General features: G+C 46.1%; 1 protein-coding gene across 6 annotated transcripts in view; it reads left to right on the top strand.

The window, feature by feature from the left end:
• The first annotated feature begins 735 nt into the window (after positions 1 to 735).
• Positions 736 to 27,177, top strand: part of FGF13 (fibroblast growth factor 13) — a 220,767-nt gene continuing 194,325 nt past the window's right edge. For 4 of the 6 annotated variants that reach the window (XM_053374875.1, XM_053374882.1, XM_053374878.1 and 1 more), the window contains exon 1: positions 10,710 to 11,332. In XM_053374875.1, the coding sequence (XP_053230850.1) occupies positions 11,284 to 11,332 (49 nt within the window). In that variant the 5' untranslated portion in view covers positions 10,710 to 11,283. Of the gene's footprint in view, positions 1,017 to 10,535; positions 10,622 to 10,709; positions 11,333 to 27,177 lie in introns of those variants that run through there. The other 2 variants (XM_053374876.1, XM_053374877.1) reach the window with 2 other exon arrangements.

Consider the following 27,177-nt stretch of genomic DNA (forward strand, 5'->3'; position numbering starts at 1 on the left):
ATCTGGCTGGGTTTCCCCAGCCACTCTGGGCAGCTTCCAACAGAATATTAAAATACAATAGTCTAATAAACATTAAAAGCTTCCCTAAACAGGGCTGCCTTCAGATGTCTTCTAAAAGTCTGGTAGTTGTTTTTCTCCTTGACATCTGGTGGGAGGGTGTTCCATGGGGCGGGTGCCACTACCAAGAAAGCCCTCTGTCTGGTTCCCTGTAACTTAAGACCTCCACAACAAATTAAGATCTTAACCAGAGGTATCACTGTACTTTTAGAGTGAGGTTCTACAGCTGGTCTACCTCAAGGCATGCAGCTGAGTGAGTCCCTTCATTCGTTGTGGTATGCTTTAAGAAACTGAACACTCTCTGTGTGTACATATGTATGCATCACTGTGGTGGGCATGTGTTCAAAATGTGGCAAACCAGCGCTTTTGTTGGCCCTCCTCCAAGGGGAGCTATGGACGGCTGCCCTAATGCCCTTTCTTGACAGCACCCCTGACCATTCGTCTCTTCCTGGGGCCTCTCCTCTCCAACTTTGGCTCTGAAAGGGATCCTCCATGCTGTAAGATGATCTGGATGCACAGCTGCCTTCTCCAGCACTTAGAGGAGAGCAACTTGGGAAGTCAAAACAACTTGAGGAATTCTGTTTCACTAAAAATAGCTGCTGGAGAAACCCTGTGACTTGCCGCTTCTTTGGCTGGGCATGGCAGGTCTCTGACCCTTTTTACTGCATGGGTCGTTCTTCTGTCAACCTCCCCCTCCTCACGGTCTACCAGATACAGAGGGTTGTTCCTCTTGAGTGTTTTCCCAAGGCCACGGGAAACTGGGAGAAGGAGTTGTGTTGTTTTTTTAAGGACAGAGATTTGTGTTTTGTTTTGTTTTTGTGCCATTGTTCTTGGGGATTTTTTAAGCACATGCTAAACGCATAGGATTAATTCAGGATTTTTACTTCTGTAGAGCACTGGAACTCCTGGCCAGGAATAGCTTCTAAGGCACACAGCTCACAGCCCTTTCTCGGATTAAGGTAGGTGACACAGTGGTGGTGGGGAGGGGAGCATTGTTTGGGTGAACTGGATCCAACTTTGAAAGAAAATAAAAAGCTCGTGCATCCAGGGAAGAACATGAAAAAGTATCATTGGTTTTCGCACTGTTTATATAGGTTCTTTACAAGCTTCTATCTCCCCCTCGCATAATTCCCTTGTGGTTTAATTGGAATTGTTGTTGTTTAGTCGTTTAGTCGTGTCCGACTCTTCGTGACCCCCTGGACCAGAGCACGCCAGGCACTTCTGTCTTCCACTGCCTCCCACAGTTTGGTCAAACTCATGCTGGTAGCTTCGAGAACACTATCCAACCATCTCGTCCTCTGTCGTCCCCTTCTCCTTGTGCCCTCAATCTTTCCCAACATCAGGGTCTTTTCCAGGGAGTCTTCTCTTCTCATGAGGTGACCAAAGTATTGGAGCCTCAGCTTCAGGACCTGTCCTTCCAGTGAGCACTTAGGGCTGATTTCCTTCAGAATGGATAGGTTTGATCTTCTTGCAGTCCACGGGGCTCTCAAGAGTTTCCTCCAGCACCATAATTCAAAAGCATCCATTCTTCGGCAATCAGCCTTCTTTATGGTCCAGCTCTCACTTCCATACATCACTACTGGGAAAACCATAGCTTTTACTATACGGGCCTTTGTTGGCAAGGTGATGTCTCTACTTTTAATTGGAATTACAAAGAGGATAAGGATAGTCTGGTTGGGTCTGACCAGATCCTTCTTTCTACTGTGGCCTTGGGAAGCCAGCAAGGAGTGGGTGGTGGTGAATATCCCTCTCCTACTGTTGCCCATTTGGAAAGCAGCATTCGGGATATACTGATTCTAAATATGGAGGGTCCATTTAACTCTCGTAGGTTGTGGCCAGCTCTCTTCCCCCTCTGTGTTTTCCTCCAGAATCAATCTTTGCCAACCAGTGCTGGTGGAGGCTGATGGGAATTGTAGCCCAAAGCACCGGGAGGATGCCAAGTTGGCAAAGACTGCCCCAAATTCCCTCTAAGCTAGTGGCCATCTCTACCTTGAATTTCAATAACTGTACAGGTGAAGAAGTCCTTTCTTTGTCTGGCTTGAATCACCCGCCCTTTATTCCACTTTTGATAGATCCTAAGTTCTTGCAGATTTGAGAGACAGAGGGGAAAAGTCCTTGTAGCATAGCCATTTTCTCCACATCCACCGAGAAGCTCTCTCAGTGCTGTCCTGTCCCTCATTGCTGAAGCAGAGCATCTGCTTTACCTGCAGAAGGTCACAGCATCAGTCTCCAACATCTCCAGCTACGGATGGGAGAAAACCCTGCCTGAAACCCTGGAGAGCTGCTGCCAGTCAGTGTAGACAATACCAAGGCTCTGAGGCAGCACGAGGCAGCTTCCTGTGGTGCTATGCTGCCCGCCACTCCAAGTAAAATAAAAAGTTATTCAAACGCTTTCAAACTTTCCTTCTGGAGGAGGTTTCCCAACCACCTGATCATGTTTGGGTTGCATTGCTAGGTACATAAAGGATGTGGGACCCTGGCCCATGACACAGATTTTCACTAGATTTTCAAATGCTAATTTACAAATATAGATTCTCTTAAGATGATGGGCAGCTGAAGTCTCACCCCATCATTTTGCCCTGGTGCCCTTTTATGCAAAGTATTTTTTTAAAGCTTTCTTAAAAGGGGAGGGCAATGAGGCAAGATATCCTGGCCTTGGAGTGACAAATCTTTGCCTCCCTGCCTCTCAAAGAAAACACTTCTGTTTGTGCTGTAACATTTAACCGTCTTTGTTCCATGACTCTCTTACTGGAGACTCTCTAGTCTTCCAGACTCCTTGTCTTTGTCAACAACCCCGCCCTCTCCAGCAGCAAATGAAATGCAATCCTGAATTGGGGATGGCTTTGCTTGAATCATGGAATAACAGCGGAAAGGGTTGGGATGGAAAATGTAGGGGTGATGGGGAGATTTGATCCCTGATGCCCTTTTTGCAGTGGTTTGTAGAATTTCAGTAAAATGTAAGATGAATCCATTCCTGACTACCATGACACCATGCATGGAAAATTCAGAAGTGCAGGGTAGTCACAGCCACACAACACATCCTTCTAAGATTAAGCAACCCTTTAATATTATGCAATAATATTATAATTAGGAATGCATTGCAGTCACCAGTACAGATGTCCACATGTTGTTACTACCTGGAATGGACAGTTTGGAAGTGCTCTGATATATTCTTTCAGAGTGGTGTAAGTCATGTTTTTCTTGAGGTCCTATTGTACGCAGCAGAACTTGCAGCCACTCTCCTGAAACTGAAGCACCTGGTGTTTTCACTGTTCCTGTGTGCTTTGGAGCACACAGAACAATCCGTGCTCTGTGTTCTTCCTGGGCTCCTTCTCCAGAGTGACCCTAGGAGCCAATAAGAGGCTAAATCAACTCCTTGATGATGATGATGATGATGATGATTTATTAAATATGCATACCACGCTTCATCTGAAGATCACAGGGCAGTTAACAACATAGAAATACAAAATGAGAACACAAACTACATAAAAACAAGAACAAGAGCAAAAACAAAAACTCCTCCCCTCCAATCAGCTCCAATTGGTTCCAATCAGCTCAAAGGGTGAGAAGATTTATTTCCAGAGGCTAAAAAACTCACTTTCCTGCTAATTGAGTGGCTGAAGGAAATTGGAGCCAGAAAGTCTGCTGGGACCCTGCTGCAGTAATAGCAATGGGTCTTCAACCCTGAACCACTGCTCCTTCAGCCACACATTAGTGGCAGAGCAGGGATTGGCAAGGTTTACCTCGCATGGGCTGATTCACTCAAGCAGAGATCCCTCCATGGGCCAGATTGCTCGCGTGCGTGAGCGTGCGCACTTGCGATTTCCAGTGTCTGCGTCTGCGCAGACGTGATTTCCAGTGCTGCGGAAGCGAGTCCCCGCACCACACTGTGCTGGTTTAGCGCAGCACACTGGGACTCGCTGAGTGGGCAGCTTGGTTTTGGGGTGGCTTATGGGCCAGTTAAATGACCCCCGTGGGCTGCTTGTGGCCCATGGGCCTTAGGTTGCCAACCCCTGGTGGTAGAGCATCTGCTGTGTATGCAGAAGGTCTCAGATTCAATCCCCGTCATCTCCAGGTAGAGCTGCAATTTTCCTACCTGAAACCCTGAAGAACAGTTGCCTGCTGTGTGGACAATACGAAGTTTGCTGGATCAGAAGCCTGGCTTAGTATAAAGCATGTTCTTATATCACATCATCCTTAGCCGAGTTTGTTGTGGGAAGTGTGTGTGGAGAAGCATGTCAGTTTTCAGGAGAGAAAGAAATAGCTGTTGAGAGCAATCAGCTAGCACTCTCTGAAGCACAATGTGCCATCTTTGCCACCACCTGTAAAGAGTGTCATTCTGATTCTTATCAAGGTGTCCCAAACAGAAAACACAATTTTATTTGTTCAGGTAGGTAGCCGTGTTGGTCTGACACAGTCGAAATAAAAAAATAAAAAATAAAAAATTGTCCAGTAGCACCTTAGAGCCCAACTAAGTTTGTTCTGGGTATTTTATTTATTTTTTTAAAAAAATATTTGTTGTTATTATTATTTACTCTTATTTCTTATTTGAAACCTGCCCTTCCCTGCAGGGCAGGAGCTCAGCCTAACCCTGCCCACCCTCTCCATTTTATCCTCCCCTCACAACCTTGCAATGTAGGTGAAGCTGAGAAGGAGCCATTAGCCCAAGGTCACCCAGTAAGCTTCCTAGCTGAGCAGAGATTTGATCCAGTGTCCTATCTCTTGCTCTTGTCTGATGCTGACACCATTTCATCATTCCTGGCTCTCACCTCCTGGTCCAACTTTGCTTGGTTCCAAAGGCTTTCAATAACAGGAAGAAAAACACCTATTCCCCACCCCAGATTTAGACATCTAAAAGTGGCTGTGTTAATGATTGAAAGACTATTTGGCACTAAAATATGTGTTATAAACTCTCTCTCTTTGTTATTGTACCGAGTACAATGGCTCTTCTCCAAATTCAGAGTGACAAGTGAGGGCTGCAAAAGAATGTTGCAGTGCAAAGTTTTGCTGTTTATGATTCTAGCTCCTCTGTTCTGCTTTTTTTTTCAGTTTTCCATGTCCCCTGCCCCACAGTGGCCACTGTAGGGTTACCGTATTTTAAAGAGGAAAAAAGGGAGGATACATTTGCTGATGTCTGCTTTTAACTATGGATCTCTATGATGACTATTTTACATATCCATGAAAAAGAGGGCATGTCCTGGATAAAGAGGTCAACCCTACTTCATAGAATCATAGAAATGTAGAATTAAAAGTGACCACAAGGGTCATCTGGTCCAACCCTCTGCAATGCAGGAATCTTTTGCCCAACATGGGACTCAAAACCATGGGCCTTGAGATTATGCTCTACCGACTGTCCTACTCTGTGGCCATAGAGCATGCTCAGTTCCCATTGGGCTGTTTTGGAGTTGCCTTCTAAAGATTTTCTGTGTTTCTGCTAACTTAAGGGTTTCACCAAGCCTTCTTACACCTTGAGTAAGGGAGACATTAAATAAATGTATAACAGAACACATGGTATGGTGAAAGTGGGTAGAGAAAAGTTTTTTTCTCCTTCTCTCATTGCACTAGAACATAGAGCCACCCAATGAAGAGGAATGTTGGAAGATTCATAACAGACAAAAGGAAGGCCTTCTTCACATAGCGCATTGTTGTACAAGAGACAGTGATGGCCACCAACCTGGGTGGCTTTTAAAGAGAATTAGACAAATCCATGGAGTAGAAGGCTCTCCATGGCTGCTAGCCCCAATCTGTATATTACACCTTCACTGTTGGAATGGGCGAATGAATACCAGTTGCTGAGGATTACAAGTGGGGAGAGTCCTGCTTCAGGGCTTTCCATGGGCATCTGTTGGCCACTGTGAGAAGCGGGTGCTAGACTAGATGGACCCCCTTTTGGCTTGATCCAGTACGGCTCTTCTTACAGTCTATTGTGCATTGGCAAATGCCCTTTTGGCTACAGAAGGACTGATATGTGGAGACCTGAGATAAGTATTGGAATATAAGACTTTGACACTCGTATCTCAACTTTCTAACATTATGGAACTCAAAGTAGTGTCCCACTGGGATCCTGGGTGATCTCCTATCCAGGCATTGACCAGACCGAGGTGGCTGTATCCAACCATTCATGGAATTAGACCCTTAATAAAATCATACCAAAATATGTGCCTTTGTGATCTGCAGAAAACCATGCTCCAGATATGGAAATGTTCTGGGAGTGCTAAATATTTTAAAATGAAAAGAAGAAAAGAAAAAAAGCAAGCAGACTGAAAGGGCTTGTGGTGGCTGACATCTTATGCAGCTCTGCTGTGGTCTATGAATTAATTGCTGCCTAGCTCCAGACAGCTCCAGAAGGCAAATGTTTCCTGCTCATTAAATTCTGTCTGTGACATTGTGCCTGGGTCAGACTATTGGGGGTTCTGACTTTCATACAGCAAATGGGGCAATGAAGCAGAAAGACCCCATTGATTGTGATTGGCCAGGAGATGGATGACATCAGCTGGGAACATCCACACCTCCTTATCATTATCCAACACTCTTAAAATGCTGGTGCTTTCTGAAAGGCTGGGAAGGGTCAGAGCAGGAAGGGTTGGGTAGTGCGAGCATATATCCTATGCACATGTAGCCAGCCATTAATTAGATCTGATTCTAGCTCTTGCCTGCAAAGCTTGTGACCCATTAAACAATTCACCAACCACATGTGGTGCCTCTTGTGTCTGGCAGACTGCAGGGCTCATTGAGTGGGCTACATTCAACTAGCAGTGCAGGTCAGTGTAGGAGAGCTACAGTTCCACTCAAGTCTTGCTTGCGGGCTTAAAATAGGCATCAGGTCTGCTGTGAGAACAGGACGCTGGATGAGGTGAGCCGCTGGGCTTGACCTTGCAGCCATGGCCAGAGGAAGCAATGTTTCTGAATACCCATTGCTGGAAACCACAGGAGGAGAGAGTTGGTTTTGTGTTCAGATCCTGCTTTCAGGCTTCCCATGGGGGCATCTGGTTGGCCACTGCGAGAGCAGGATGCTGGACTAGATGAGCCACTGGCCTGATCCAGCAGGCTCTCCTTATGTTCTTGTGCGCTTACCTCTTTTGAGGGGCCACTACTTACAACCCTTCTCCACTGATGCAAAAATCTGAGGCATGTGTATAATTTCTGATACACATTCTTAAAACTCAAGCTGGGAAACCTTCAAAAGAACTATTGAGATATGAATTGCATGAGTTTGGAGCATTCCTAGTGTCCTCTAGTAGCAACCCACATCGTTCCCTCTCTAAGGCTGCAATTTTTAATCTGTTTTAATCTTCTTCTTTTGAAGTTTGCATCAATTAATAAGACACCTCCAGTTAATCAGGTGACACTGTTTAACATAAAAGGTGATTATTCTTAGTATAAGTAGCTGGAGACATTAGATGCCATTTCAGATGAGGTCTTCTCCCTTCACTCTTCTGCAGGCGGGATGGCCTCTCTTTAGGGCAACGTGTAAAGACAAACCATTAAAAAGTGTTATTCCCTCCCCTTCAACCTCCTCATTGTTTCAGTGTGTGAAATGTATGCATACTGAACCAGATAAAGATTGCTTCCGTCAGATAACAAGGCAGCTGTCATCTATCAGATAGCTCAACTGGTAGAGCATGAGACCCCTTAATCTCAGGGTTGTGGGTTTGAGGACCACATTGGGTGCAAGATTCCTGCCTTGCGATGGGTTGGACTAGATGACCCTTGTGGCACCTACCAACTCTGCAATTCTATGATCCTACCTACCTACCTTCAGTGCTATATTTCTAGAAAAAGAGGTGTCAGAACTCACCATGAACACCTCCCTTGTTCTCTTATAATGGCAATGATGCCCAGCTGAGAGGTGCTGACATTGTGTTCCAGTGAGTTCCAGCTTATTAAAAAAACCTCTGCAGCTACCTATATATCATATAGTTATGTGGATCAGCCCACATAAGCAGACATTGTCTGCTGTCCTAGGTGCTGACTGTGAATGGGCAACTTAATGGATCCAGCTGCTCTCCCTTCTTATGATCCATTATCCTTAAACCAAACTCGGACTGGACAGTCCATAAAATAGAGGATTGCATTCTGCAAAGTAGGACACATGCCCATTATTGGAGGAGGGCATCAGAGTAGATTGAGAATGGGGAACCTCAGGCCTGCAGGCTATCTCTATCTGGCCCTTCAAACTTGCCCCAAGTCACCCCTCATCTCTACAATCCACTCTCTGGTCTTGCTTTTCATCCCAAGTGCTTTTGCCAGGCTGGACTGTGTCCTTGAACTCTGATCATGCCTTTTGCTTGCCTGCATGGAGGGCAGAAAGGGTTGTGTGAGCATGGGCAGAAAGCAGCCTACTGAACAAAGGTATAATTCACATTACTTGCCCTGCCCAGTTTTGCATCCATCCCCACTTGTCACTGGCATATGGCCCCCAGAAGGTCACCTGGAGAGGAATGTGGCCCTCAGTTTGAAAAAAAGCTTTCACACCCCTGGGATTAATGGAAGTTTGATGTTTTAGGCATAAAGTGATTTATTGACTGACTCCAGAATATCAGCCGAGAGAAGCTCAGCATGCATTCAAATCCAGTCAAAATTTGCATTTTAAGTTTTGCAATGCAAGACTTTGAGTGGAGGACGCAGCTCTGCCTCCTCCAAAATGCATGTTCAGTGACACCAAAGGTAATCATCACTTTTCTTTTCCTCTTTAAGAAAATGCTCAACATCCTTCTTGGGGAGTTATTTGGCATTTAAGATGAAGATGATGTTACCTTTGGAAGCCATTCATTATGCCTGAACACCAAGATGTGTGTCCAGGATTGGAGAACTTCCTCAACTCATCAAAGTCACACACACACACACACACACACACACACACACACACACGTACCACTTAAAGAATTTTAAAATCCAGATTTTTCATAATTTGTTTACGGCTAAAGGCATGGACAATACATAACCTATGGATTCTTTTCACCCAGGTGACTTGGAAAGTCCTACCATTCTGTTGGATGGGGACTTACCTGGGGGGGGGGGAAGGATGGCAAACACTATTCCCCCCCTTTCTTAATTAGGAAGAAGAATTCACAAGCAGTGGGAGAATAAGTGTTGTGGATACTTATCCTCATGGTTCTTGCCTTGGTAGACCTTTCCAACTCCTCTGTTCAGCTTTGGTTCTGTTGGCTTCAGGGGCTGCATGACATCAAGAGTCAGCACAGCCAGGCATTTCCTGGGGGCTGCTAACAAGAGCCTCCTGGGACTGGGCCTCCTCTTCACCACTGCAGCCTCCTTGCTTCACCCTCCTCTTGCTCTTGCCCAGGTAACAGGAGCAGTGATGTTGAGGAGCCAGAGATGTCTCAGCCCTCTTGCTCATTGGCTCTCTAACTGGCAAGCAAGCAAGAGGCTGCAATGGTGAGGAAGAGGTGGGGCAGTGGATGGCGACAATGGAAGTGAAGTGGGAGCCTCACTGAGGAAGGGGGGTCCCATGGAGGGTGTCTTGCCTGAGCAGCCACCAAAAGCTGGAGCTGTTTGCATTTTCTGCAGCTGTAAGATGAAAACTTGATGAAGGTGAAAGGGGATGGGTAAAAAGGAAGATGTGAAGGTCCACAATTCCAGCTTGGGTCTCACCAAAGCCCAATTCAAAAAAGTGGTCCTAGAGTTTCTTCCTCCTTCCCATGGTGTAAATCTACCCTCTGGTTTAGTGAATGTTTAAATCCACACAGGGTGGTTGCAGCTGAAAATTAAAGGCATTAATGCCTTCCAGATATTGAGCTAAGCAGCTGGGTGCAGGTGGTGTGGTATTTTGCCCTTTTCACCCACTGTGAAATAACAGCATGATCCTAGGCATGTCTACTTGGAAGTAAGCTCCATGGTGTGTAATGGGACTTACCACCAGTCCAGCATGCCCAATAGGATTGCTGTCTTGGATTCTTTACTTCCGCTGTCCCAGGGAAGTAAAATTCTGCCTTCCCTAACAGAGGCCAACCCTCTCTTAGAGGCCAGCCCTTTATTGGAAGGTGTCCTTGGTTGGAAGAGATGCTGGGTTGAAGTCTGCCTTAAAGATCAAGAAGGGAGGGCAAGGCGGCCCTTGGAAGTTGCTCCACATCCAGAACCTGGAGAGCAGGCACACAGGTCATAGGCTTCCCTATGGAGGAGCATTGCGTTGCTATGCAAATTCCATATGCAAATTTCATGCAAATTCGAAACCCTCTTTTATTACGCATTTGCTCTCCTTTCTTTTTTGGCCACGCAGAAGCAGCCCCCGCCCATCCCTCTTTTACTCCACACCCAACAGGTAGCGCCTCTCTCTTCACCTGGGGAACAGCTTTGCCCATAGCTATTCTCCCTACCTGAACATACAATTTGTTGAGCGACTCTCCTGTGTTTGAAAAGAAACCCTGCAAGTTTTATCCACGCCCCTCTCTGCAGTGTAATGACCCCCCCTTCGTTTCTTCCAACACCTCCCTAGACTTTTACAAGAATCGTGTGTGTAGGAGCGGGGGGAGGCAGGGAAATTGCACGCTCCCTCCCCCAAGCGGCAACCCCACCGCCCTTCGCTTGAGTGGGGAGAACAAGAGAGGTGTGTGTAATTCTCTGCCTGCCAGTAGCATCTGGGGGGTGGGGGTGGGCTGGAGCTATTAGGAGTGGTGGTCCCTTCCTCCTCCTCCTCCTCTCCTGCTGCCTGGGAAAGGTGGAAGGAGGAGAGGAAATCTCTGGCGGGGGAGAGAGAGGCAGCAAACTGCTTTTGTCTCTTGCAAACCTCCCAGCCAAGGCGAGGGAGAATCCTGCGGATGTCCAGGGGACCCCCCTCGCTTTCACTGCCCCCCTTTCTCCTGTACTAGGCAGGAGGGGGGAGAGAGACAGCACCAGCCAGCAGGTTCAATACAGTCTTTGGCAGTGGTGGTGGGCTTTAAGAACCCTCCTGCACCAGGAGAAAGCACGAGGAGCCATCAAGATTTCCTCCTGATTCTTCCTTTCTTCCCCTCTTTCCCTTCTCTTCTTCCCCCCGTCCCCTTCCTTATTTATTTATTATTTTTTAAGAAAAATACATTTTGCTTTTAGGATTTCCCTCCTCTCTCCAACCCCCTCTTCGTTTACCCACAAAAGAAAGGTGGGGGGAAAGAGAAGGCGCTCTCATCGCTCCGTCCACACATCTCCATCCACTGCCTGCATTTTCTGGAAGTCCAGTCGGATTGTCCACACGAGGTCTCTTGGGGGGATTTTACAACCAAACTGGGATCTATGAGTGGGAAGGTTATCAAGTCAAAGGAAGAGAAAGATGCATCTAAAGGTAAGGGGCCCGGCCAGGTGTGTGCGTGTGTCTCTCTCTCTCTCTGTGTTTTGCCTACCCCTTCTCCTCCTCTTCCTCCTGCATTCTCCACTGCCCCCCACCCCGCGCAACACTCCTTTGTCTATACACCCCCCTCCTCTCTAGAATTTCCTTTGTCTCTCTTTCTGCCTTTCCCTTTCCGTACTGAGCTCTGGGAAGAAAGAACGGGAGGGGGAGAATAAATGGGGACAACGGAAGCCTCTTTCCTATCTCCCCCAGTTCGCTTGCTTTAAGGCATTATTTTATCTTATTTTGCCTGGGTGGGTGGGGGCTGGCTTCCCAAGGTGTTTGGGCTTGACAGGTCCTCTTCTACCTCCCTCTTTCCAGCATTGTGAAGGGCGGGAAAACCACATTTGGGGGTGGAGGTAGACCTTTTCTAATGCTGCAGTGTCTTCCTTGGCGCTGACAGTTGGGGTGCCTTCCTTTGTGTGCGAGCGCCGCGGGGAGAGGCAGCATGTGCCTCGCCGGCTCCCGTGTTCTGCAACAGATCTGGAGGTACCAGGAAGTGTGGGAATATCAACCCCTCCTTTATTTCTTTATAATTATCATCTTGGTGGTAGCAATTGGGGCTGGGGCTGTAGCCTGATATATGTGGGGCGTGTGGTGTGTGTGTGTTTGCGCGTATGCGCGCAAGGGAAACGTGCCATTCCCCCCTCCTCCTGGGGTGGGTAGTAGCAGCGAACATAGCCGGCGATGCTCACTCATGCGGTGCTTGGCAAAAGTCAGAAGTCTTCACACGCGTCTCTCTCGCCCTGTTACTTCCTCCCTGCCAAATAACCCTGCAACATTCCCAGGGATCTTCAGAGGTACCACAGATGGAGGAGAGACATGGGGTACCACTACCCCTCGTGTCCTTTCTGGCACCGCCGCCCCCTCCCCCTGGCAACTCTATGCAAAAGAGGGCGGTTTAACTACCTGGTGTTGGAGCCCATCTACTAGCGCATCCGTCCGTGTAGGTTATTCCAGCCCACATTGGAGAGGAAACAATAGGATATTACGCCCAGGTGGCCTGGGCGTTTAGATACAGCTCGTGCAAAGAAGGGGGGGACAGGGGTGGAAGGCTGGTGGTGCGGCGTGGTGGGGGGCTTCTTGCAAATTGTCCACCGAAGGTTGCATGTGTCCGAAAGAGGACATGTGATGCTTTGCATCTTATCTTCCCTCCCTCAGCCACTCCCCAAACCCACACTGACTTTCAAGCTTTCCCCCATGCAAGGGACTGGATTGCTTTTCTTCTTCTTTTGAATGCATAACAATTGCCATGGAGACAAAATAGAGTTGGGGCGGGGGGCGGGGACAGGAATGGAGATGAGGACTGTAAGAGGTTAGCGCCAGCGGATTACTTTCATAGACAGCCCCACTAGCACGGAAGGTAGACCAAAGCTCTTCGTGGGCTGGGCCTGGGAGAGAGCAGGGGAAATCGGAATGGGGAGTGCGCGCGCGCGCGTATTACCTCTGTGTGTATGTGTGTGTTGTGGGGAAGAGTAGCGAGCGATGCTTCCCAAACAATCCGTTCCACGCGCACGAGGTTGGTGCAAAGGTGTCCATTGCCATCTCACTTGCTATATTTAACCTTACTAAATTTAACATGCACACAGACACACACGTTTGATGCACCAGCCACTAATCCCTCTATACAGCGCGCGCTCGCGGGCACGCGCGAGCTCACGGAGCTTTTTAAATTTTAGTTCTTGAAATGAAACATCTCCAGGCTGGGGATTTTTATTATGATTTTATCCGGGTGTGCTACTGATTCTGCAGCAGTTTGTACGTGCATGACCCTGCCTGCACCCGGGTGACCAGGAGCCAGTGGTTCAGACGCACATACCTCGAAAAATAAACAAATTAGGGCCTAATGAAAATCGTTCGCATCTCAGGCTACACAGCATGGTTATGCCAAAAACCCTTTGTGGGTTGGTGGTGGCTAGACTGTTATATTCCCACTACTAGCCTCTGCCTGGACTCAAGATCTGCTTCCATTCCCCACTCCTCATTTAGTCTAAGTGGTTTGCGGACAAACAGATTGGTCTTCAGCATTATAGGCGACATCTATTTTTGGGGAGGAGGGGCATTATAAAGTTACCGTTTGGCCAGGTGTCGTTTTTCAGTGAAGATGAATACAGAGATGAGTGTGCGTGTTAAATCAACATACAACCTTATTGTTACAATGAGTGGATACTCTACTCCTACGTTCCCGAAACAGCTTGAACAAGTTGTCTTGCGGGACGAGGGTGTTGATTTTAGATGCATCCTCCCTTTGTAACCTTTCTAGTTTCAACTGTACAATTTGACTCTCCCCCCCCCCGTTAATTCAGTATCAATGCATGCCGTACTTTTGATATCTGTTTCTAGCTCCTTTTGCTCTGGAGAGCCGAGTATGTGCATGGTGGAGCTGATTTATCTAACTGTCCGCGTGATGTTTTCTGGCCAGCCTTTACCACCCCCAATTTGTCTGGTATTCTTTTTATCTTCTTCCTTGTATCAGTTGTTAGAATGATTCTTCCCGGAGTTTTCACGGGTGAAACAATGCCCTTCTAGGTTCCTCCTGCCCACTGTTCGTCATACACAGAGTAAAGTCATTGAAATCTATGGAGGTGATTAACTCCGTTAATTTTAATTTGTCTGCTCTGAGTAGAACTCCGCTGAAGTCAGTCCTGTGTTGACCAGACTTTTTCAGACCTGATTTGCTGCCATTATTATTATTATTATTATTATTATTATTATTATTATTATTATTTATTTCTTGCTGTTTAACATTCATTGCACGGACCCAGTCATGGCTGTTTTTGGAATTCTGTATTAAAATAGCGTGAGAAGCAATGCATGTAGTTGGGGACTTGCTAGTGGGCTGGGTTGTTGATTATTTCTTCTTGCCTTTTTCAAGAATTTTGGTTCCACTGTAGTCCCAGATAAACTCTCCCTCCCCTGTACATTATTTCCTGTGCTGGGCAGACCGGTTTGCTGCATGACATAATCACCATTATGAACGTTATTCAGTGTCCTTAAATATAAATTTCTTAACATCTCAGCACATGCTCCTTAATAAACCCAGTCCTGTGGTCCTTAAAGCGTGGACTGCAACATGCTGTGCACCTAATGCACCTAATCATTCCGAAGGGTTGGCTGCACGTAGTATGACAATTTCCATACAGACTCCATCAAAACAAAGTCAAATAGTATGAAAAGTTAGTAGGAATGCTTCAGCAAATACAACAGTGCATCACTTCTCCAGACGTCACCACCATCTGCTGGACGTCTGGCAGCTGCATGTCTGAAAATGATTTTGCACAGAGAAGTGTTGCATTTTAAATGATGTGAGGCTATGTCTGTGGTGTTATATATTTACAGTGGCCCATTCACACATTCGGCCAGTCATAGCTTGATGCCAGTGCTAGGTGGAGCTTTACTGGGCTCGACTTAGAAGTGCCTTCCTTAAGATGAACTAACTCAGGACAGGCATATTCTGAGCTCTGAATCTCATCTCTCTCCCTCTCCTGACGGGTCCATAGAAAATGGCAATGACATCTTGAGGCATTACTTTGGAAGAGTTAGTATGGTGTGGTGTGATTAGAGTGCCAGACCGGGACGTGGGAGACCAGGGTTCGAATCCATACTTGGCTATGAAGCTCACTGGGTGGGTTTAGGCCAGTCACTGTCTCTCAGCCTGACAGGGGTATTGTGAGGAGAAGGAGAGGAGTACCATGTGTGCCCCTTGAGCTCCTTGGGGGGAGGAAGTGGGATATAAATGCAATAATAAATAGATAACAAACAAGCAAGCAAAGCTGCTCTCCATATAGGCATGACCATGATGGATGGGGGCCTCCTTATCCCAACCCTTCATGCCTCCCCCAATTTGTTTGCCCCCAAATTATCTTTCCGTATTGACTAGCAATGAGTAGAGTGGTGGCTGAGGTTTCCATTACCACAAGAGCATTCCCTAGACCCATGGGAAATGAAATTAAGGTCCCAGGAGCCCTAGGAACTGTGTTTCCCAGGGGACCTGGCCCTTGTAATGCTACTGTGACCTAATGAAGGCCCCAGAAGCAGCCCTTCTCCTCACTGCCACCTCATCCTGGTAAGTTTCAGTGGGAAAGGTAATGGTAGTGCCCAGGGCAAAAGTAATTAATGAGTTAAGGATCAAAGTTCTGTAGGAGAGCGTCTGCTTGGCATGCAGAATGTCCCAGGATCAGTTCCTCACCATCTCCAGGCAGGGCTGAAACTTTGGAGTGTTGACAATGCTGAGCTAGTTGGACCAGCCATCTGATTTGGCATCATGTTTTTATTCATTTAGTTCACAACATTTCTATAATGATCAGTTGCAATAATACTTTGAAGCAGTATAAGGCTTGTTACTAGCTGAACCCAAACTTTGGAGACTCGTAAGATCTATTCAGTCATCCTCTCCACTGCTCCATCCCTATATTAGTATGACATAAGAAGGAGAGCAGGAGATGAACCCATTGGCCTCATCCCCTCTCTGTAGTTCCTGCAGCCCCCACCCACATCTTGAGGCTGAACATCTGCTGCAGGAAGCCTCACATTCTATTTATTCACTGAAAGCATTTTAAAAATGTCTTCAATCTGAAACAGGAATGAGGAGCATCTGTGGACATCTGAATGTTGATGGGACTCCAACTTCCATCAACCTCAGGCAGCATGGCCAACGTTCAGGGTGATGGCATGGAGTCCAACCACATCTGGAGGGCCAGAGGTTAGGCATCCCTGATCTACAATGGATAACAGCCTGGCACGCAGGAGGCAGAAAAGAAACTCATCTTTCCCAACCTATTCCCAACCTATTTCCCAGCTACTATTCCCAGAGTGGTTTAACAACCACTCTCTCTTCACAGGGAATTGTAGCTCTCTGGGGGGAATGACCTCAGTCATCCTCAGTGCCCTTACAACTCCCAAACTTCTTTGGGGGAACCCATGATTGTTTGAAGTGGTACCATAGTGCTTTAAAAGTATGTTGTGAATGTGGCCTCAGTCTCTCATTTTCCGAATCCTTGGTTCAGTTCTTCACATTTCCACAGCAGAACCCCTCATGAAAATTCTCCAACATTTTCATGTGGATTTATCCTAATATGAACAATTTTTAAAATGTAGCTTAGATTAATATGCACATTTTTTTGCAGACAATTGTCCCTAATATAATGCATTTTGTATGTTTTCACCACTCTTTCCCATGGAATGCACATTTTTGTTCTTGTTGGTTGTTCAGAGAAGTTTGAATTTAGAGGGATAATTGGGTTTCAGTTTGCTCATTTGTTCAGGTGGTTTCTCACTAAAGTGCAAATCCCCATTGCTTATTTCAGAGTCCTGTGCTTCTGACCTTATGAGTAAGCCTCTATTGAACTCACTGGGACTTACTTCTAAAGATTCCTAGAATCATCAAATTGTAGAGTTGGAAGGGACCTGGAGGGTCATCTAGTCCAACCCTCTGCAATGCAGGAATCCCAGCTGAACCATCCATGACAGGTGGCCATGCAATCTCTGCTTTAAAAGCTCTAAGGAAGGAGAGCCCACGATCTTCAGAGGGAGTCTGTTCCACGGATGAACAACTCTTACTGTCAGAAAGTTCTTCCAGATGTTTGTTGGAATCTTTTTTCTTGAATCCATTGGTACACATCCTACCTCCCAGAGTAGGAGAAAACATGAATTCTCATGTAACAGAGGCACACTCTTAATGCCTCCATCATCACTTTACCTGCCTCTGGAAATAGTTGAGACTCACTCTTGCAGTATCATGCAAGTATCTTGCAGTATCATACCAACATATGGCTCTCAACCACTAGCAACATTTTAAAAAATTATCCCACATATTCTCCGCAAAACTCAAGGTGATGTGCATGATTCTCTCGCTTCTCATTTAAACCCCACAATTGCCCTGTGAAGTGGGTTCAGCTGAGAAGCAGTGATTGGTCCAAAGTCACCCAGTGAGCTTCATGGGCGAGAGGGGATTGAGTAATAGAGATAGTGGCAAAATGGAGACCACTGAATGTCCCCTTGCTCATTCAGAGCCCTGTTCGGCGAGAAGCAATATGAGAAGGCAAATCCTCCCAAGACATCATGCTTTGAAAGGATTTCAAAGGTGGCAAACAATTGCTTCCTCATTTCTCCAGTGCTAACATTATTCTTTGCTTCTCTCTAGGGGTGTTTGAGTTCTGAGATTCTCATTCTGGCCACGTGAAGCAGTCTGCCCTTGTGCCCATTTTCAGCCACGTGGTATAAATTCAGTTGGCTTCGCCCTACAGCTGGTCATGCTGTGTGGCACCAGCATTAAACTCTTATTTCAAAAATCATGAACAACTCCCAAACTGGGATGCATTAAGCAGAGCAACTCGTTCCTCAAAACCTGTGGGCATTTGGGTTCAGGTTTCTTGGGTATATTGCACATCATGACAAACTGCATTAGAAACTGAGGGAACTTCCAAAAGCATTTTTTGGATGTGCCATGGAATGAGGACAGCCCGTTTTTTTGAAGAAAAGTTTTCCAATACCCCTGTACAAATGCCCATTCTAAATTTTCTCTTTGGCACCCAGCCTTTTGAGTTCTAATGAAGAAAAGTACTATGTCCCTCCCTGTTAGTGAAGTTTGCTGTCTTCTCCCCATGTCTTCTCCATGAGGGATTGCTCACTCAGTAGAGTATGAGACTATTGATCTCAGGGTTGTGGGTGCGAGCCTTACATTGAACAAAAAATTCCTGCATTGCAGGGGGTTGGACTAGATGACCCTCGTGGTCCCTTCCAACTCTACAGTTCTATGATTCTATGAACCTTGCCCCACCCTCCCCTCCCAGAACAGGAGAGATAGCCATATGCTTTGTTGGGTTTTAACGGGAACCCAACTTGCCCTTCCCAGACCAAAAGAAGAAGTGAAAAGCAGCTCTCTTTTGAAACTCACATCTCTAATTTTTGCACGGCAGTTCTCCAGCCGAAGAATGCACATCAAAATGCAGAGGTCACAGTAGCGTTCATTGGATCTGTTTGTACCCTAAATAGGCAAAGCGGGACCCTCCTGGTGGCTCAGCAATAAAATTGCTAGTACATTTGCCAAGCTAAGCAGGGACAAGTATGGTTTCAATTTGGACGGTGGGATCATGTGTTGAGATTCCTGAGATTGCAGGGGGTTGGACTTAATGGCCTCGGGGTCTCTTCCAACGCTGCAGTTCTATGATTTGGGGGTAGTTTTTCATGGTACTAAGTTCTGCTTCAGCTGAAAGTTCTGCTTCAACTGAAAGCTTTTCAAAGGTACGCAGACCGTTTAGGATATCTTAATGTCTGCTGGTTGCACTGCTAGACCTGACATAATCAGCATTTGTACAACCTCATTATACAGCCTCATTTGGTAAAGCAAAGAGACAGAAGTAAATTTTTTTGTCTAGCCTGTATGGCTAAGGGGATCCAACAGCATATTAGCTTCAGTACAGAGAGCTCCAGGAAGACGTGGCAGATATTTTAAAGAGCATTGCAACTGAGGCTGTGTTCTTTGAACTTCAAACATCACAGGCAGGCTTAGAGCAAGGAGATAAACCCACATTATCAATTTATGGGATGAACATACCCTTCAAAGGGGCAGGCAGCCTCGTAACCATTTCAATCAGGTTCTCTCCTCTGCCTCAACCCCCGCCCCCGCCAACATTATTTTCATGGCAACGGACAGGTGTTATTTATTTGTGTATGTATTTGAGCGAGCTCTATTTTGCTTTGTGTCAAAAGACCTCGGGGTGGACAAGGTTTAAAATGTAAAAATCAAAGCAAGGTGTCAATCATTCTGAATATTTTGACACCATAGGTCAAAGATTGTGTTACCCATAAGCCTGACAGAGGAGGAATAACTTCAGCTGGCCCCCCAAAATAGCTAGTGTTGGTGCCAGCTAAACTTTGGGGTATAGGGCAGACTGTTTCAAATCTGAGAAGGCCCTGCCTGTAAGTCTTGTAAGTTCTAAAGCTATGTGTGCCTTGCAGAAAGTTAGCTCCACTAACAGAGTCTCCTTAGCTTACTATGGAGCCTGGGAAGGGATGTATGGGGTGCCATGTTGTTTGGGTAGATGGATCCTAAGCCACAGAGGGGTTTATCCATCAAAACTAAAGATTTGGAATTGGGGCTGTTGACAAGATGGCAAAGGGTGAAATACCACAATTCTATGATCCTGCGCCATCAGGTCTATGAAGACATGCTCATTGTATTTTGCAGCAGCTGCAGCCTTCAGGCCATATTCAAGGGCAGCTCCACATAGAGTGAATTACAGTAGTCCAAACAGGAAGTTTAGCTATGGCTAGGCTAGCCTTGCCCCAGCTGGACCAGCTGGAGCTAGGAACAGGAACTCTGTGCCACTGATGTAACTTAGGCCTCCAGCAACAAATTAGAATCTCATGCCCTCCAACATTTCACCAATGAAAATAGGAACATCCCATTCCATAATGATAATTTTACTATTTATACCCCACACATCTTACTGGGTTGTCACAGCCACTTCTCCAGAAGAGGGCACCTTCATAATTTCCACCCCTGGGGGTTGGCCATCCATGATGTCCCCATTTTGTCAGGCTTCAACAAGACCAGTTTAAGAAAGGCAGCTTGAGCCATTGCTGAAAACCATTGTGAACAGAAGTACATATTATGTAGCAAATGCAGGTGCACCCATTTGTGTCCTAAGAAAACCAAGGTATTATGACCTGGTGTAAATTCTGCAAACCGGGCAAGGTTGCTTTGTGTGTTTTGTGAAAGCATGGTAACTGGCAAGGCTAGTATGGAGGCAGGAGAGAATGTGCAGGTGGGCTTACAGCAAGTGCTTGATTTTGGCTATCTTTAACTCATATTTTTTGCACCTGGGCTCTGACTTGAGAGCCAATTCTGGCTTGGGGAGAGATGGACTTGGTAGGATGCTGAAAGGGGAGAACTGGCAGGTGTGGATGGAGTTAAGAAGTACTTCTCCCTCTTTTGTAATGCTAGAACTGGGATCAGTCCAATGAAACTGAGTGTTGGATGATTCAGGACAAAGAAAGTACTTCACAAAGCAGCATAGTTAAACTACCTCCCGCAAGACATAGTGAAGTCCACCAACTTGGATGGCTTTGAAAGAAGTTTAGATAAATTCATGGATTTTTAAGGCTCTCAGGCTACCATCCATGATAAGCTGTATCATTACATCCACACTCAACACCCTGTTCTACTGTGACCATCCAAATGCTCTTGGGAAGCAGGACCTGAACACAGCAGCGCTTTCCCCATCTGCAATTCCCAGCAGCTGTTACTTCCCTGGGGTCAAGAAGAAATCACAGTCCAAATGTTTTGTGCATATAAACTCTTCAGATCTGGTTTTCATCTCCTCCCTTCTTCACTTTTTATTTCATTTCATTTGTGCCCAGCCTTTCCTTACAAATCTATAAGGCAGGCAACCACAGTAAAACCCACAATGAAAATTGTGACATAGCAAGCACTATAAAAAACCATAACGTGGGGGAGAATCAAACAGGAATATATAAAAATAGCAGCCAGAAAATGTATCATTGAAAGATACAGGTTGAAGCACAGAGTAGCAGAGAAAGCCAAGCAGCTTTGCAGGCCATGCGCTTGTTTTGGAAGGTAAGGTTTTCTTGCCTGGTGGTGGGAGGCCATCAGCGAAGCAGCCCCTTTGGTATTTAACAGAACACAGCCCCTAAGAGGGCCCTGTCTCAAGTTTCTGACAAATGCACATCAGATGCTGTGACAAGAAAGAGCCAGCAGGAAATCATACCAAGCGAGTGGAGTTAACTCTTTATTAGCAAAAGGATCTGTACAGGAGTGTCAGGCCTAATAAGCACAGCAGCTCATCCCTGGTAGGTCTTGCCCCATGAATCAGTTGCCCATAGCTGCCTAAGTCTCTTCTTCTCTAGGTATTTCCCCAAGCAACCTGAGACTGCACCTGCATGAAACTAACTACTCCTCTGCCCACTTCATACCTCTTCTGGTCCTAGAAGACCAGTGGTGAGGGGAGCTTGCATCAGGAGGGGGAGACAACCTGGCTTCTTCACTGACCTGACTCATTCCTGCCTCTTGGCCTCCTTTCTCCCATTTTCCAGCTTTGGATTCTGCCCCTGATTCTGAACAGGGGTGTCTTACCCATAGAGGCTAGTGGCACGAGGTGCCGGGGCACCAAGTTCTGGAGGGCGCCAGGGAAGAGGTGGAGGCTGGACACGGCACCTCCCGGTATCAGCTTGCAGCTCTCTCCCACCTCCACCATGCCATGCTGAAGCAGTGCGGAGCCTCCGTCTGCCGTGGCCACCGCGGCACAAAGTGGCCAGCTGAGCTGGGAAGGGCCGCGTCCAGTCTCTGCCTCTTCCCCACCAGAGGAGCCACCCTCCAGCCACTGCCTGCCTCCTCCAGCCCCGCCGGCAGTGCCGTCCTCCCTAAAAAACTATGGAAAACCGGAGGGGGGTCCTCCATAGGGAGCTTTGCACCACGGTGCTGGATATGCTTAAGATGGCCCTGATTCTGAACTTCCCTCTGCCACAGACTCTGCTTGTTCACTAAACCGTGTTATCTCTTCAACTTCTGACACTTCCGCTTTCCAGTCTTCTCCCTTTGATCCCTTACCACCGTCCCACCGCCAATCCCCAGGCTCCAAGCCTTTTTCCCTTGGGGGTTCCCCAACTAGTTCCTCCCACCATTCCTCTGCATCCAGCCAGTCTGTGACATGCTGACAGATGAGGAGAAGCGTCATTCTGGGAAATCTCAGCACCCAGGAACTGAAGTGCAGGGAAAAGCATCCAGAAGTTTAGGAAGGAGGATTTCTGATGCTCCAGATGTTTTATGCTTTACTGCAAGCACAGGCACTAGCGGAGGAATAGGGGTACGGGGGGAGTGCACTGCCCCCGGCGGCATGATCCCGGTGGGGTGCCATCACGGTTGCCTCCCCGCGCTGGGCGCCACACCCCTGCAGGCAGCACGCCACACCCCCGGGACGCATGCCAGCCATGCCCCCGCCTGCTCTCCATGCTTCCCCCACCAGAGCTTGAAGCTTTGCCACTGAGCACAGGGAAAATTTTCAAGCCCAAGAACCATGTGCCCTTTGAAGGAATCTTCTGGGGACCACAAGCCAGTGATGGACAAAGCCGGAGGCAAAAGTGGATGGAATGACAAATGTGATGGAGACTAGTTGCTACACCTAGTTCACACAGCCCTCTCTCTCCTTGACACATGCAAGCAAGAAGAGTTTGAAGACGCATCTCACTCAGGCGAGGCACACAAGGTGAGCACAAAGCATGGCGCAATGACGGGCATGGCCCAGTGAGATGTAGCTGTGGAAGAGATGCAGTGTGTGGGGAGAGACTGGCAGCCAATGCGTAACTAGGGTTGCCAGACCCCCTGGCTGACCTGAAGTCTCCAGGTTTGCCTGCCCCCTCCCCTTAGGTTACAGACAGAAGGCTTGAACCTCCAGGTGGGCGAGTGTGCCTTCTCTACCCAGCCTCCCTGAGCAGGTTAGAAGGAATGGTCTCTCACTTCAGCTGGACACCCACTTTAGCTAGGGTTTCTATCTTAATTTCCAACCAATTTACATTTATGCTCATTTGCCAGTCTTTGTGGCTTTTATTTGAATGACATGTTCTCAGAGACTGTGACTGATGCTTAATGTGCCATGCTTAATGATGTCACTGGGGCCACTCCTTGTGATACCACTGTAGGCCACCCCCTAGGTCTCAGGCTTGGACCCTAAAATCTCAGGGTCCAGGATGCTCCTGACCTGGGAATCGTATGTGCAAATACTGTAACACTTCCAAGTGTCCCTATTTTCCAAGGATGTCCCTGATTTAGAGAAGCCATCCCAGTTTCTGATTTGATACCAGAATGTCCCACTTTTCCTTAAGATTTGCCTATTTTCATTGGAGAAATGTTGGAGGTGCCTGAAGGCAATCCTGTAAAGGGAAGGGTTTTTTAAAAAATCTTTTAGCATTTTATAATGTTTTTATATATCTTGGAAGTTGCCCAGAGTGGCTTGGGCAACCCAGTAAGATGTGTGGGGTATAAACAGTAAAAGTATCATTATGGAATGGGACGTCCCTATTTTCATCAGAGAAATGTTGGAGGGTATGGTATAGCAATTTACAGGAATATGGCAGGTCCCAATTTGTCTCCCACAATGCACCTGCTAACAGGACAAATTCTCTCCCCACTCTTCCCTCCAAATGCCAATCTTATTAGTACAATAAAAAGCTTAACATTTGTTCTAGGAAGTAATACAGTATTAGCAGAACTATAACATGCAATTTGTCTTTCAGATCCGTGTTTCATATCTCTAGCCAAAAAAGCAACACCTTTATACTAAACAAGAAGTTCTGCATCAATCTTTTCCATACAATGATGTGTTGTCAGCTCCGAACATCCTGTTCTGTGAAGACTGCTTGTTTTAAATGGCAAGCCTGGTGTTTGTGGTGTTTTAAATAGGCTGTTCATCATTAGAACTAGAAACATTTAATTCACTGCTGCAATTAATTGTAGAGACAATATTCCACAGAGGTCCAGTTGAAAATTCCCTTAGACTCTAATGGTATCATACTATTCATGTTTACTCAGATGTAAGGCCCATTGAATCCAGTGGGGCTTTCTCCCAGGTAAGCATGCATAAAATTGCAGCCTCAGGGATCCAGGACATATAAGATGCTGATGGAAAATTAAAAATTAGCTGTGTGTATAAAACAACCTGTCCTTTCATGAAGAAATCGTATTACTTGTTTCCAAAATTTCATTATGAAGGGACAAGACAAGAATATATTATTGAAAGAAGCAGAGAATTAGAAACTGGCTTCCTCAGCATTTGTGCTTTGCCAAATTGTATACAGTGGTACCTTGGTTTACGAACTTAATCTGTTCTGGAAGTCTGTTCTTAAACCAAAACCGTTCTTAATCCGAGGCACGCTTTCCCTAATGAGGCCTCCCGCTGCTGGTGCCCTTCCACCATTCGGATTCCGTTCTTAGACCGAGGTAAAGTTTGCAAACCTGGACACTACTTCCGGTTTTGTGGAGTTCGTAAACCAAATCGTTGGTAACCAGGGCTGTTCTTAAACCAAGGTACCGCTGTATTTGTTTTTGTTTATATAACACTAGCAAGGTTTCCTCCAGATGTTGTTGGAGTACAACTCCCATCACCCCAGATCATTGGCCATGCTGGCTGGGGCTGATGGGAGATGTAGTTCAATAACATCTGGAGGACATCACATTGGCTACACCTGATATAGTCAGCCTGTTGGAACTGAATTTTATAAAAATGTTTCACTCAAATTAGTATGAATCCAAGCCATTAGTTTCCATATCCACTTCTATTCCTGCCAGAAGAACATTAATTCCCAGATCACAGTTCTCTTCACCTGATGAGTTTATCTACATTCAAAAGAAGTATTCCAAAATTATACCTCTTGGCTAGGTCACATAATCTTTGCAAAGTACTCTGAATGCTCTGAAGAGCAATATAAATACTAATAGTTCTTTGAATAACAAGTTGTTGAAGAAGATCTGTAATTAAGATAAGAGCATAGGAAGAGTCATGAGCACATAAAAAGAGTCCTACTGGATCAGGCCAGTTGCCCAGCTAGTCTACCATCCAATCTCCAGCCATTGTGGCTAGTAGTGGCCACTAATAGCTTACCCTCTATAAATTTGCCCAATCCTCAAAAGCCAGCCAAGTTGGAGGACATCACTGTCCCACCGGATCGGACTAAAAACTTGTCTAGTTCAACATTATTCTCTTAGCATCCATGGAAGATGCAAAGGGTGAGATCCAGCAGTGGCTGATCTGGGCTTTCCAATTCCAGCCCTGTGCAATGCTAAAATTAGGAGCCCTCTTCCTTTGGGTGCCTCCCACCCTTCCTCTGTGTCCAGCCAGTTGGTGACAGATAAGGCCACAACTCTTTAGACTGGGGAGGAGAAGCTCAGGCCCAAGGGTCAAACATGGTTCTCCAGGCCTCTATCTCTGGCCCTTGTAACTCTGTTCAGGCTACACCCATTGCCCAGCTGCACCCTTCTCTGTGTTTTCACCTGTTCTTGAACTCTGACAATGACTCTTAAAATTTTTTTTTTATTAGTTTTTAAACAAATACAATAACCATTAGACACTTATCCAGCAGTACATCTAGTGGTGTTTGTTTTATCCATTGTCTCTAGACATACACATTCAACATCCAAACATATTACTTAACATAACCCCTTCACTGAGAATTTTGAGCAGTTGGTATAACAAGGTCTTGGTTTTGGTCATTAACATAGTGAAAGAATGTCCATGTTCCCTGGAAGTCGTCTCTATTCGCTATGCCTTTAATTGCTCTGTGTGCCTGGTGAGATGCTCAGACATTGCTATATCCCATACCTTATGTTCGCATATGTTCAGGGGTACTTCAGTCTTGTCCTTCCATTGCTGAACTAATGGTCAGCATACTGCAGCCAGTAAGAAGCCTACTAGTTCACTGTGGTTCAGGGCATAGCCAGGGGGGTTATAAATAAAAATACTTAATTAACTGACCAATTGCACCACAGATAACTTGGTTCTGTCCCCCTTCCCAACATAAAACCTGCCCCACCTAAAATAAATCTTGGCTATGCCCTTGGGGTGGAGCCTAAGTCTATGTGCAAAAATAGTAGGGCTAAGGCAGGATTTGGAGAAAGTGGTTGGCTTGAAATTGCAGATATAATGGGGAATACTCTATTCCAAAAGTTTTTAACATGGGGGCGTTTCCACCAAACATGAATAAATGAACCAAGCTAATGACTCTTGCTTTCTCTGATGGAGGATAGAGACAGGTGTGTGAGTCTTTGATGAAAGCAGCCTATGGTGCAATGGTAAAGTGTAGACTTGTTGCTCCTCCCACTTTTGCCCCTGGCCCCTCACACCACTGGCATGTGGCCCTATAAGGATGACCTGAAGGTGATGTGGCCCTCAGACTGAAAAAAGTTTCCCTAACTTTGCTTTAGACATTTGAAGGCAGCTAGTGAGACTAGCCTTCCTTCTGAGTGGCCTTGCTTCCCTATTATAGACAAATTTCAGTCCACATGGAAGCAAGCAGTGGAACATACAATAACAACTTTAGGATTCAATCCACAGATCATATTCAACTTGGGGCACGAACAAGCAAAAAGCAACATTAAACAGTGTGTGGTAGATATAGAACGACAGATAGACCTAGCCAGGTCCCCCAAAATTTGGAAGATACTTAGAAAATACTGGAAGAAACTGGAAGATACTTGACTTCCCAAATGCCGTACATAGTTAATCTTGAAAAACAAAAACAATGAAGGGCTTTCACTTTGGCCCGTTGTCAGGCCCTCCCTTCAGCAATTCAGGAAGGCTGTTATAGGAAGACACCTTACGAGGAGAGGAAATGCCCATGTGGCTCTGGGCAGCAGGAAACAATGGAGCGTGCCCTTCTTCCCTGCCAGTATTATATAGACATTCAAAACTAGGTTTATCCAACTCATTTTATATAAGTTTCCTGGGCATTCAGAACAACACAACATCTCCCTATTACTACAGGACAAGAGCCCAGAAGTCACATATTCAGTCGCCAAATTTTGCGCCTCCATGATAGATATTTGATGAAGAATGGTCTATACTACAATTCAGTCCTAAGCTGAAGGCCCATATTGTTAGATCTTCACTTCTGAAGCCCACCCCATATAGCTGTGTTAACCGATCTTTTAATTTTTCTTATAAATTTTACTCACCCATTATCTATGTTTGATTAAGTATTCTATGTATATGTTTAAATCTACATTTGGTTCTTGCTCCTATTTATTTAATAATTATTAGATTCATACTGTCATGCTATTTATTTAGATG

Source organism: Podarcis raffonei, chromosome Z (genome assembly GCF_027172205.1).
Source record: "Podarcis raffonei isolate rPodRaf1 chromosome Z, rPodRaf1.pri, whole genome shotgun sequence".
Lineage (NCBI taxonomy): Eukaryota > Metazoa > Chordata > Lepidosauria > Squamata > Lacertidae > Podarcis > Podarcis raffonei.